At 43.9% G+C, this 14,267-nt stretch overlaps 1 protein-coding gene across 3 annotated transcripts in view; it reads right to left on the reverse strand.

Moving 5' to 3' along the window:
* The window catches only part of LOC139582849 (tyrosine-protein phosphatase non-receptor type 14-like), a 102,235-nt gene that overhangs the window by 60,653 nt on the left and 27,315 nt on the right, over positions 1 to 14,267 (reverse strand). For 2 of the 3 annotated variants that reach the window (XM_071413236.1, XM_071413235.1), the window contains exons 2-3: positions 13,595 to 13,977; positions 4,384 to 4,559 (exon numbers count right to left, since the gene is read on the reverse strand). In XM_071413236.1, the coding sequence (XP_071269337.1) occupies positions 4,384 to 4,559; positions 13,595 to 13,768 (350 nt within the window). In that variant the 5' untranslated portion in view covers positions 13,769 to 13,977. Of the gene's footprint in view, positions 1 to 4,298; positions 4,560 to 13,594; positions 13,978 to 14,267 lie in introns of those variants that run through there. The other variant, XM_071413237.1, reaches the window with a different exon arrangement.

Here is a 14,267-nt window from a genome sequence, read left to right on the forward strand (position 1 = left end):
CAACAAACCTGCCAAGAGAGGGCCGCCCACCAAAACTCACAGACCAGGCAAGGAGAGCATTAATCAGAGGCAACAAAGAGACCAAAGATAACCCTGAAGGAGCTGCAAAGCTCCACAGCGGAGATTGGAGTATCTGTCCATAGGACCACTTTAAGCTGTACACTCCACAGAGCTGGGCTTTATGGAAGAGTGGCCAGAAAAAAGCCATTGCTAAAGAAGAAAAATAAGCAAACACGTTTGGTGTTTGCCAAAAGGCATGTGGGAGACTCCCCAAACATATGGAAGAAGGTACTCTGGTCAGATGAGACTAAAATGTAGCTTTTTGGCCATCAAGGAAAACGCTATATCTGGCGCAAACCCAACAACTCTCATCACCCTGAGAACACCATCCCCACAGTGAGGCATGGTGGTGGCAGCATCATGAAACTGGTCAGAATTGAAGAAATGATGGATCGCGCTAAATAGAGGGAAATCCTTGAGGGAAACCTGTTTCAGTCTGCCAGAGATTTGAGACTGGGACAGAGGTTTACCTTCCAGCAGGACAATGACCCTAAGCATACTGCTAAATCAACACTCGAGTGGTTTAAGGGGAAACATTTAAATGTTTTGGAATGGCCTAGTCAAAGCCCAGACCTCAATACAATTGAGAATCTGTGGTATGACTTAAAGATTGCTGTACACCAGTGGAACCCATCCAACTTGAAGGAGCTGGAGCAGTTTTGTCTTGAAGATTGGGAAAAAATCCCAGTGGCTAGATGTGCCAAGCTTATAGAGACATACCCCAAGAGGCTTGCAGCTGTAATTGCTGCAAAAGGTGTCTCTACAAATGTCACGTTCCTGACCTTATTTCCTTTGTTTTGTCTTTGTTTAGTTGGTCAGGACGTGAGCTGGGTGGGCATTCTATGTTATGTGTTTCTATGTTGGGTTCATTGTTATTAGCCTGATATGGTTCTCAATCAGGGGCAGGTGTTTTACGTTTCTTCTGATTGAGAACCATATTAAGGTAGGCTGTTCTCACTGTTTGTTGGTGGGTGATTGTTCCTGTGTCAGTGTTTGTGCCACACGGGACTGTTTCGTTTCGTTCGTTCGTGTGTTCCGTCCTGTTCGTGCGTTCATGTGTTTTGTTCTCAAGTTCAGGTCTGTTCACGTCGTTTGTTATTTTGTAGTTTGTTCAAGTGTTTTTCGTCTTCGTTTAAATAAACGAGATTATGTCTTCACAATACGCTGCATTTTGGTCCGATCCTTGCTCCTCCTCAGACGAGGAGGACGAGCGTTACAACAAAGTATTGACTTTGGTGGGGTAAATAGTTATGCACGCTCAAGTTTTCTGTTTTTTTGTCTTATTTCTTGTTTGTTTTACAAGAAAAAATATTTTGCATCTTCAAAGTGGTAGGCATGTTGTGTAAATCAATTGATACAAACCACCCAAAAATCTATTTTAATTCCAGATTTTAAAGCAACAAAATAGGAAAAATGCCACGGGGGGTGAATACTTTCGCAGGCCACTGTACAGTGTTGTAATGATGTGCAAATAGTTAAAGTACAAAAGGGAAAATAAATAAACATAAATATAGGTTGTATTTACAGTGGTGTTTGTTCTTCACTGGTTGCCCTTTTTCTTGTGGCAACAGGTCACAAATCTTGCTGCTGTGATTGCACACTGTGGTATTTCACCCAATAGATATGGGAGTTCATCGAAATTGGATTTGTTTTCAAATTCTTTGAGTGTCTGTGTAATCTGAGGGAAATATGTGTCTCTAATATGGTCATACATTTGGCAGGAGGTTAGGAAGTGCAGCTCAGTTTCCACCTCATTTTGTGGGCAGTGTGCACATAGCCTGTCTTTTCTTGGGAGCCAGGTCTGCCTTCAGCTGCCTTTCTCAATAGCAAGGCTATGCTAATTGAGTCTGTACATAGTCAAAGATTTCCTTAATTTTGGCTCAGACACAGTGGTCAGGTATTCTGCCACTGTGTACTCTCTGTTTAGGGCCAAATATTATTCTAGTTTGCTCTGTTTTTTTGTAAATTATTTCCAATGGGTCAAGTTATTCTCTTTTTGTTTTCTCATTATTTGGTTGGGTCTAATTGTGATGCTGTCCTGCGGCTGTGGGGTTATTTGGTGTTTTACATTGTACACTGAGGATATTTTTGCAGAATTTTGCGTGCAGAGTCTCAATTTGGTTTGTCCCATTTTGTGAATTCTTGGTTGGTGAGCGGACCCCAGACTTCACAACCATAAAGGGCAATGGGTTCTATAACTGATTCAGTATTTTTTGCCAGATCCTAATTGGTATGTCAAATTTTATGTTCCTTTTGATGGCATAGAAGTCCCTTCTTGCCTTGTCTCTCAGGTCGTTCACACACACAGACACTCCTTCTCTGTCTCTCTCTCTTTCTCTCAATTCAAAGATATTTATTGGCATGGGAAACATGTTTACATTGCCAAAGCAAGTGAAATAGATAATCAACAAACCCCACCTCTCTCTCTCTCACACACACACAAACCCCTCACTGTCATTTAAGAGCTGGTGTCCACTTCCACCACTGTCTGACACTGTTTTTCTTAGCTGAAGTTGCTTTGGACAAGATTCACACACACACACACACACACCACACCACACAACACACAACACACAACACACACACACAATCCCCCCTCCCTACCTTCCCTACACATGCCTCTTGATGTTTTGATGGTAAGTTGAAAATGGCCTGTGGTGATATAGACCCATCTGTATCTGACCCCGAGAAATTCTACACAGAGGTCAAGCCCACTACGGCAACATCAGAGGGACACATTTCACCGACATCACAAGGCTGTCTGCCCCCTGCCAGTTAACCTCCAGGCCTGGCTTTAGAGAGCTCAACAGAACATCTTTAAAAAGCCATGCAGCTTTTTACATATACAGGAATTTGGTCTAGTTTCCAGTCCAACTCTTCAAAGAGCCAGGCAGCTACTGTACTGTACCTAAATCTAGACAAGCTCAATCTGTTCACCCAGAGCCACACACATCGAATGTCATTTCATAATTCCCCCAGGCTGATTCTAAAGCCTTTAGTGAAATGGTTGATACTCTGCCATGCCTCTGTAGCATAAGATTCAATGAAACCACTCACAGAGAAAACATTTCTCTCTCAAATAGGGAGCAAACCACTTGCTACTGCAGCAGACAATACGCTAGACAAATTAGATTGTGGTTTCATGTCTCGTAGTAAACAGAGGGAGGAATGTGTGGTGTGTGTCAGTATGTGTTCCTATAACTAAGATCTGAGGCCTGTTTTAATAAGCGTTCTCTCTCTGTCTGTCTAGACATTGTTATGATACCCACTGCCTGCCCTGCCACTCCAAACTAACAGTCAGTCCTCTGAAGCAGGCTCAACAACAAGCCTGGGTTATAGAGGAAAAACATCACAATAACACTACTTAACCCGTGTCTAGGGTGTGATACAACACCATCTAATAGAGGGTGTGGTATGGTACTGTCCTGTGGTCTGTCATGAGGCATGTGAGGCCTTGGAACAGGGACAGATAATCAGTATGGTATTGGGCCATGATAGAGGATAGAGGTAGAGTGTAAGGTATTAAGGTATAGGGTGTAGTGTATGTTACCCGGTGACCTAATCCAGGTGGGACACATTGAGCACATAAAAAAAGGTACAGGCCAGGGACAGTGGATGGGTATGGTATGGAGCCATGGTAGAGTGTTTGGTTGAGGGTGTAGGGTTTAGGCTGTAGTGTCATCTGGTGACCCAGAGTTCGATACTGCGACCAAAACAGTCGCATTTGCGACCGTTTGACTTGGCAGTGTGACACACATTTTTAATTGGTCTCAAGGACACCAGTGAAAGAATTTGACCTGGTCACGTTAGTTTTGGTTCACAATTTTATTCAAACGGTAATGTGCAATTGACCAAAAATAAACGGCATGGGAATGCCATGTGATGGCATGGGAATGCCCCTGTTTGTGTGTGTCAAGGCTCGGCATCCGGGCCAGTCAATCATCCCCGTCTGTGGCCCAGCGGAAAAAATATTGTAATAATGCTATTTTTTATCTAGGCTATATAACTGATAAAAAAACTGATGGATTTCCAAAGCTGTTCGCTATGTCGATTATTTATCACACGTGCACTGCACACATACAGTATAGCCTAGATAATCTGTGAGGCAGAGAACGCACAGATCTCCAACAGCTGGTTGATGCATGGAGCAAAGAACGACAACGGTAGGAGAGATGTTCCAAGTTATGATATCTACCAGTAGATGCTGAGGCAAGAATGGGTTTAGGTTGTAGCGTTACCTGTTCACCTGCTCAGGCAGGACACGTTGGGGTGAAGGTTTTAGTGTGTAGGATGTAGGGTTTAGGCTGTAGTACATAGTGTTACCTGGTGACCTCCTGCTCAAGGCGTGACACATTGGGGACGTAGAACATGACCCCGAAGAAGAGCAGTGGCTCGTTGCCAAACTTATCCAGCTGTTTCTTCAGAGGCTTCTCCAGCTCGACCCAGCGCTGGGACTGGGGCTGGGCCTTCCCCTGGAACCACAGGCCAAAATAATGGGTCTGGGGGGGAGAGACAGAGGAAGAAAGTCATGATTACACATTACAGACATACATATTATTATTGCATCTGAAAGAAGGTTTGTTTCCACAGAGACAGCAGCAGCATGTCGAGAAAGGTATGGTGGTCCTGCTTGAGATACAGTGCATTCGGGAAAGTATTTTTCTACATTTTGTTACGTTACAGCCTTATTCTAAAATGTATTAAATCGTTTTTTCCTCATCAATCTACACACAATACCCCATAATGACAAAGCAAAATCAGGTTATTACAAATTTTAGCAAATGTATAAAAAAAAAACTTAAATATCCCCTTTACATAAGTATTCAGACCCTTTACTCAGTACTTTGTTGAAGCACCTCTGGCAGCGATTACAGCCTTGAGTCTTCTTGGGTATGACGCTACAATCAATCAAATGTATTTATAAAGCCCTTTTTACATCATGCGATGTCACGAAGTGCTATACAGAAACCCAGTCTAAAACCCCAAACAGCAAGCAATGCAAACGTAGAAGCACGGTGGCTAGGAAAAACTTCCTAGAAAGGCAGGACCCTAGAAAGAAACCTAGAGAGGAACCAGGCTCTGAGGGGTGGCCAGTCCTCTTCTGGCTGTGCCGTGATGAGATTATAACAGTACATGGCCAAGATGTTCAAACTTTCATAGATGACCAGCAGGGTCAAAAATAATAATAATCACAGTGGTTGTAGAGTGTGCAACAGGTCAGCACCTCAGGAGTTAAATGTCAGTTGGCTTTTCAAAGCCGAGCATTCAGAGTTAGAGACAGCAGGTGCGGTAGAGTGAGAGAGTCGAAAACAGCAGGTCCGGGACAAGGTAGCACGTCCGGTGAACAGGTCAGGGATCCAAAGCCGCAGGCAGAACAGTTGAAACTGGAGCAGCAGCACGACCAGGTGGACTGGGGACAGCAAGGAGTCATCAGGCCAGGTAGTCCTGAGGCATAGTCCCAGGGCTCAGGTCCTCCGGGAGGGGAGGGGAGGGAGAGGGAGAGAGAATTAGAGGGAGCATACTTAAATTCACACAGGATACCGGATAAGACAGGAGAAATACTCCAGACATAACAGACTGAACCTACTCCCCGACACATAAACTATTGCAGCATAAATACTGGAGGCTGAGACAGGAGGGGTCGGGAGACACTGTGGAGGGCCAACCAGGCAGGATACAAGCTTGGCACAGCTGTATTTTGAGAGTTTCACCTATTCTTCTCTGCAGATCCTCTCAAGCTCTGTCATGTTGGATAGGGAGCATCTCTGCACAGCTATTTTCAGGTCTCTCCAGATATGTTAGATCGGGTTCAAGTCCGGGCTCTGGCGGTGCCACTCAAGGACATTCAGAGACTTGTCCCCAAGCCACTCCTGCGTTGTCTTGGCTGTGTGCTTAGGGTTGTTGTCCTGTTGGAAGGTGGACTTTCGCCCAAGCCTGAGGTCCTGAGTGCTCTGGAGTAGGTTTTCATCAAGGATCTCTCTGTACTTTGCTCAGTTATTACTTCCCTTGATCATGACGAGACTCCCAGTAACTTCCACTGAAAGACATTCCCACAGAATGATGCTGTCACCACCATGCATCACCGTAGCGATGGTGCCAGGTTCCCTCCAGACGTGACGCTTGGCATTCAGGCCAAAGACTTCAATCTTGGTTTTATCAGACCAGGCTTGCGTTTGGTTACTCTACAATAAAGGCCTGATTGGTGGAGTGCTGCATAAATGGTTCTCCTTCTGGAAGGTTCTCCCATCTCCACAGAGGCACTCCGGAGCTCAGTCAGAGTGACCATCGGGTTCTTGGTCACCTCCCTGACCAAGATTCTTCTCCCCAATTGCTCATTATGGCTGGGCATCTAGCTCTAGGAAGAGTCTTGGTGGTTCCAAACTTCTTCCATTTAAGAATGATGGAGGCCACTTTGTTCCAGGGAACCTTCAATGATGCAGACATTTTTTAGTACCCTTCCCCAAATCTGTGCCTCGACACAATCCTGTCTCGGAGCTCTTCTTTCGACCTCATGGCTTAGTTTTGCCTGGCCATGCAGTCATGAGTGAACAGGGAGTACAGTAGGGGACTGTGCACGCACCCCTGAGGGGCCCCGGTGCTGAGGATCAGCGTGGCGGATGTGTTGTTACCTACCCTTACCACCTGGGTCAGGAAGTCCATGATCCAGTTGCAGAGGGAGGTGTTTAGTCCCAGGGTCCTTAGCTTAGTGATGAGCTTTGAGGGTACTATGGTGTTGAATGCTGAGCTGTAGTCAATGAATAGCATTCTCACATAGGTGTTCCTTTATCCAGGTGTGAAATGGCAGTGTGGAGTGCAATAGAGATTGCATCATCTGTGGATCTGTTGGTGTGGTATGCAAATTGGAGTGGGTCTGGGGTTTCTGGGATACTGGTGTTGATGTGAGCCATGACCAGCCTTTCAAGGTTTTCATGGCTACAGACGTGAGTACTACGGGTCGGTAGTCATTTAGGCAGGTTACCTTAGTGTTCTTGGGCACAGGGACTATGGTGGTCTGCTTGAAACATGTTGGTATTATAAACATTTCAAAATGCCCCTAATTAACCATATATGGTCAAAACCATCACTTTAAAGACGGCGGGAATATACAACACTATGTCATGAAATAGCCTACAACGGCGCAACCCGTTTTCGAGACTACATTAGAGGTGCTAGTGTAAGAGATTGAATACAACCACAAGGTTTTATTTGGCTAGCTCAGTTGAGGTAAAACCCCCCCGCCCCCCCCCAAAAAAAAACAGCTACAAAGAAAAGCCCATTAGGACAATTCAACTTGCTTTAGCAATGGCAAATTTACCATCCTCAACAAGCCCTCCATCCTCAACAAGCCATCCATCCTCAACAAGCCATCCATCCTCAACAAGCCATCCATCCTCTAGGCCAACATTGCTGTTCTGCAGAATGAACGAGTTGTGCATTACACCTGGCCACCACATTGAGCAGTGTTTTTTTGCGCATCACATAACCTATCACCAGCACATCAAGAGTGGAAGCCTTTTCTGTTCACATATTTGAACTCGTTTTGGTATGGTGCTTTTGGGGCTATGTGTGTGCAGTCTATTGCTCCGTTCGCATTTCTGAACCAATTGATGGTAAAACAAACATCAAATTTCCCAAATTGTTCCCAAATTGATGTGCACTGGAATGGCATGTGTTTTCTCTTTAGTAGGGATTAAATCCTCGCAAAGATCCTATACGATTGGTTTTGTGAAACAATATCTGATGAGCCAATCTGTACTTTCTGGAAAAAAAGTTCTACCGATCTTTAAAATGCACTGTGTGAAAAGCATCGTGTGACAAATCTTCCAACACAGCAAGATCAGCCATCTCTCTTTCCATTTCCATTATCACAGTCTTTTATAGTATTTCAACAAAGGTTTCACTTTCACACATGCCTCTAATTAAACAAATTACTGTACTTTATATTGATTATTATCGTAACAAATGCACTGACGTGGGCAAATTATATCTAGCCTTTCAAGATGTTTCACGAATTCAAAATGGATATACGATTAAATAGAAAAACGATTTCATCATTACTCTCCCAATTTCAACATATATTTCCCCATGCTTGACAAGCAGCTTCTACAACTTGGCACTACGCATGCTCATGGCAGTGCATACATTTCCGTTGATATTGATACATTTCACACTTTGCATGGAAATGATCCCACACATGGTTTAAGCACAGATGTGTGTATACACATAGTTAATAAATGAGGCCCCAGGTGTCATGGCCGTTGAATGAAGAGGACCAAGGTGCAGCGTGGTGAGCGTACGTAGGGCTTAAAAATCGTATGTCCTCGGTTGCAACACTCACTACTGAGTTCCAAACTGCCTCTGGAAGCACCTTCAGCACAAGAACTGTTCGTTGGGAGCTTCGAGATATGGGTTTCCATGGCCGAGCAGCTGGACCAAGCCTAAGATCAACATGCGGAATGCCAAGCGTCGGCTGGAGTGGTGTAAAGCTTGCAGCCATTGGACTGGAGAAATGGAAACGTGTTCTCTGGAGTGATGAATCACGCTTCACCATCTGGCAGTCCGATGGACGAATCTGGGTTTGGCGAATGCCAGGAGAACGCTAACTGCCCCAATGCATAGTGCCAACTGTAAAGTTTGGTGGAGGAGGCATAATGGTCTGGGGCTGTTTTTCATGGTTCAGGCTAGGCACATTAGTTCCAGTGAAGGGACATTTTAACGCTACAGCATAAAATGACATTCTTGGCAAATCTGTGCTTCCAACTTTGTAGCAACGGTTTGGTAAAGGCCCTTTCCTGTTTCAGCATGCACTCGTTCACAAAGTGAGGTCCATACAGAAATTGTTTGTCGAGTTCGGTGTGGCATAACTTGAATGGCCTGCACAGAGCCCTGACCCCAACCCCATCAAACACCTCTGGGATGAATTGGAATGCTGACTGCGAGCCAGGCCTAATCGCCCAACATAAGTGCCCGACCTCACTAATGATTTTGTGGCTGAATGGAAGCAAGTCCCTGCAGCAATGTTCCAACATCTAGTGGAAAGCCTTCCCAGAAGAGTGGAGGCTTTTATAGCAGCAAAGGGGGGACCAACTCCATATTAATGTCCATGATTTTGGAATGAGATGTTCAACGAGCAGGTCCACATACTTTTGGTAATGTAGTGTACATACAGTTAAAGTCGGAAGTTTACATACACCTTAGCCAAATACATTTAAACTCAGTTTTTCACAATTCCTTACATTTAATCCTTGTAAAAATTCCCTGTCTTAGGTCAGTTAGGATCAACACTTTATTTTAACAATGTGAAATGTCAAAATAATAGTAGAGAGAATTATTTATTTCAGCTTTTATTTCTTTCATCACATTCCCAGTGGGTCAGAAGTTTACATACACTCAAATAGTATTTGGTAGCATTGCCGTTAAATGTTTTAACTTGGGTCAAACGTTTAACGTAGCCTTCCACAAGCTACCCACAATAAGTTGGGTGAATTTTGGCCCATTCCTCCTGACAGAGCTGGTGTAACTGAGTCAGGTTTGTAGGCCTTCTTGCTCGCACACGCTTTTTCAGTTCTTCCCACTAATTTTCCATAAGATTGAGGTCAGGGCTTTGTGATGGCCACTCCACTACCTTGACTTTGTTGTCCTTAAGCCATTTTGCCACAACTTTGGAAGTATGCTTGGGGTCATTGTCCATTTGGAAGACCCATTTGCGACCAAGCTTTAACTTCCTGACTGATGTCTTGAGATGTTGCTTCAATATATCCACATAATTTTCCTCCCTAATGATGCCATCTATTTTGTGAAGTGCACCAGCCCCTCCTGCAGCAAAGCACCCCCACAACATGATGATGCCACCCCCGTGCTTCACGGTTGGGATGGTGTTCTTCGGCTTGCAAGCCTCCCCCTTTTTCCTCCAAACATAACGATGGTCATTATGGCCAAACAGTACCCTTTTTGTTTCATCCGACCAGAGGACATTTCTCCAAAAAGTACGATATTTGTCTCCATGTGCAGTTGCAAACCGTAGTCTGGCTTTTTTTATGGCGGTTTTGGAGCAGTGGCTTCTTCCTTGCTGAGCGGCCTTTCAGGTTATGTCGATATAGGACTTGTCTTACTGTGGATATAGATACTTTTGTACCAGTTTCCTGCACCATCTTCACAAGATCCTTTGCTGTTGTTCTGGGATTGATTTGCACTTTTTGCACCAAAGTACATTCATCTCTAGAAGACAGAACGCGTCTCCTTCCTGAGCGGTATGACGGCTGCGTGGTCCCATGGGGTTTATACTTGCGTACTATTGTTTGTACAGATGAACGTGGTACCTTCAGGCATTTGGAAACTGCTCCCAAGGATGAACCAGACTTGGGAGCAGGTCTACAATTTTTGAGGTCTTGACTGATTTATTTTGATTTTCCCATGATGTCAAGCAAAGAGGCACCGAGTTTGAAGGTAGGCCTTGAAATACATCCACAGGTACATCTCCAAGTGACTCAAATGATGTCAATTAGCCTATCAGAAGCTTCTAAAGCCATGACATCATTTTCTGGAATTTCCCAAGCTGTTTAAAGGCACAGTCAACTGTATGTAAACTTCTGACCCACTGGAATTGTGATACAGTGAATTAAAAGTGAAACAATTGTTGGAATAATTACTTGTGTCATGAACAAAGTAGATGTCCTAACCGACTTGCCAAAATTATAGTTTGTTAAGATTATAGTTTGTTAACAAGAAATTTGTGGAGTGGTTGAAAAACGAGTTTTAATGACTCCAACCTAAGTGTATGTAAACTTCCGACTTCAACTGTACATACACACACACACATACACACAGTCTCAGACACCCATCAATCACACACTCCTGGCGCTGTCAGGATGAGCTGTGGTGAAAGACGAGACACATCAGCAATGAAAGGAGAGAGAAAGAGAGTGAAAGAGAGAAAGATTGTTATTTTTTGACCATAGTCAGGCCTGCCGTGTAGGTGTAGTGTTTGGGTAGGTGGGGAAGAGAGGGGGTTAGATAGAGGTAGGGGGGTAAATGGAGAGGAAAGGGGGTTAGACAGAGGCTGAAGCGGGGGTGTAACTGTACCTTGTATTTATGACATATCTGATGCCTGGGAAATATCACAACATTGTGTGAGTACGCACTACATTGCCTCTCCCACATACACGCATGCACAACGCACGCATTCACACTTACACACACACACACACACACACACACACACACACACACACACACACACACACACACACACACACACACAAGTACACACAGGTTCACACAGGCATACACATACACATTGATCTGTGTTTACAACAGTAAACAAACATACACATACTAAACAATGCAGACCAAGCCCAAGTCTGTCTTAAATGGGTTTGAAGCTTTAACAAGCATTGTTAACTCTGAACTGGGCTGTAATGAGGAAAACCTCCATATAGGCCAGAACAGTCAAACAGGATGAGAAGGGGGAGAGGGTGAGGGAGATGGAGGAGAGGAGGAGAAGAAAAAAATTAGATAGTGTGAAAAGGAGCAAAGGAGGAGAGAGAAAAGTTGCCGAGGTCAAAGAAAAGGAATCAAAAAGAGAGTGAGAAAAGGAGGGAGGAAGGAGAGAACAAGAAAGGAAGGGAATGACAATAAAAACATGAGCTCAGTCTCTAAACCAGCAGATATTTATCATCGAATGACGAGGAGGAGGTGGGAGTTTGAGAGAGGGCGATGGAAAGGGGGAGGTGGGGGTAGTGGGTCTGGGGACGGGTATCTCTTTCTCCTGCAGTGAATGGAGGACAAAGAGATGCTATGCTTCGTTAGAGAAAGACAAGAGCCCCTATGGAGAGACGGAGCGGAGGGCAGAGAAAAATACACAGGGCCTGCAGAGAGACACGTGGCAGAGATACACACACACACAGTCCTCTGTCTCTGTCAAACACACACAACACCTACAGTGCGTTCAGAAAGTATTCCCACCCCTTGACTTTGTCCACATTTTGTTGTGTTACAGCCTGAATTTTAAATTGATTAAATTGAGATTTTGTGTCACTAGCCTGCCTACACACAATACCCCATAATGTCAAAGAGGAATTATGTTTTTACACATTTTTACAAATTAATAAAAAATGAAAAGCTGAAATGTCTTGAGTCAATAAGTATTCAATCCCTTTATTATGGCAAGCTTAAATAAGTTCAGAAGTAAAAATATGCTTAATAAGTTGCATGGACTCTGTGTGCAATAATAGTGGTTAACATGATTTTTGAATGACTACCTCATCTCTGTACCCCACACAATTATATGTCGAGCAGTGAATTTCAAACACAGATTCAACCTCAAAGACCAGGTAAGTTTTCCAATGCCTCGCAAAGAAGGACACCTATTGGTAGATAGGTAAAAAAAGCAGACATTGAATATCCCTTTGAGCACAGTGAAGTTATTAATTACACTTTGGATGGTGTATCAATACACCCTGCACTACACAGATACAGGAGTCCTTCCTTACTCAGTTGCCGGAGAGGAAGGAAACCGCTCAGGGATTTCACCATGGTGAATTTAAAACAGTTACAGAGTTTAATGGCTGTGATAGGAGAAAACTGAGGATGGATCAACAACATTGTAGTTACTCCACAATACTAACGTAAATGATAAAGTGGAAGGAAAGAGTTCTGTACAGAATAAAAATATTCCAAAACATGGATTCTGCTTGCAATAAGGCACTAAAGTAAAACTGAATATAATGTGGCCAAGGAATAGGACGTTTTTAGGAGGATACAAATAAACAGAATACAGCTATAAGCACAGGCAACATGGTTCAGTCTGCGTTCCAACAGACACAGAGACAAATGCACCTTTCAGCAGGACAATAACCTAAAACACTAGCTGAAGTCTACACTGGAGTTTTTTACCAAGACGACATTGAATGTCCCCGAGTGGCTGTATGGCAATGATCAACAATCAACTTAACAGACCTTGAATAATTTTTTTAAGAATAATGGACAAATGTTGTAAGCTCTTAGAGACTTACCCAGAAAGACTCACAGTTGTAATCACTACCAAAGGTGATTCTAACATGTATTGACTCAGGGGTGTGAATACTTATGTAAATGAGACATTTCTGTATTTCATATCCAATAAACGAGCAAAAAGTTATAAAACCTGTTTTCACTTTGTCATTATGGGGTATTATGTGTAGATGGGTGAGAAAAAGATATATATTTGATCCATTTTGAATTCAGGCTGTAACACAACAAAATGTTGAACAAGTCAAGGTGTGTGAATACTTTCTGAATACTTTCTGATCTTCCCTAGATCTAACCATGCCATCTCACCTTCACTGACATACACAGACAAGCACACACACAATAACTATATGTTCTTTTTTCCAATCAGTGTTGCTGATTGTGAACAGTGTTGTGTGTGTGCTTGTGTACGCATATCTTTCTGTTTATGTGGGATCAACATCATGTACTGTAAGCTGTGGGAGGGGTGTGCCAGCGATAGAGAGATGAATGTAGTTGCAGAGCTAGTGTGTGTTTTTCCCCTCACCTCTCGTAGTTCCAGTCTCTGGGCCACTGCCTCCAGACATTCCTGCCCCGTACTCTCCACAGACAGAGTACACTCGATCACGTTGTTGTCCAGCAGACGAATCCGCGTCACAAAGTAGTTCTTGCTTAGCACGTTGTAGCGCCGTGTCCGACGCAGCATCAGCCTGAACGGCATGGCTCAGAGGTCACAGTGCGGTGAGAGGTGAAAGGTCACAAGAGAATGAGGGGGTGGGGCTTTAGGACGTTGATGCTGCTCTTCCCACCCTCGCGTGGCAGCCACACCCCAGGGTGAAGCAGTGCTCTCTGGGAAGGCGCTGGCCCATTCCCTGAGACGTCTGGAAGAGGAGAAAGAGGAGAGGTGGACTGGAGGAGGATCACTGGGAGCTGCAGGGAGAGATGGGAAAGAAGAAAGATTTCATATCAGAAAAAATATACCAGCTAAAATAACAATACAGGACAGTGCAGTACATGTGAGTGATTGAGCAGTTATAGATTCCTCTAGATGTCTTTTGATGTAACACAAAAGCGCTGAAGCAGGACCAAAAGAACCTCAAATCTTTCAAGTGAGGGTAAGCTAGTAGGTGGGGCGCCCTGCCTAAATAATTTAACACAAGTGAATGAATTTAAAGGACAGAACAGTAGATTGTCAACTAAAATCACTGAAATGGCACAAC

This window comes from Salvelinus alpinus, chromosome 8 (assembly GCF_045679555.1).
Source record: "Salvelinus alpinus chromosome 8, SLU_Salpinus.1, whole genome shotgun sequence".
NCBI lineage: Eukaryota > Metazoa > Chordata > Actinopteri > Salmoniformes > Salmonidae > Salvelinus > Salvelinus alpinus.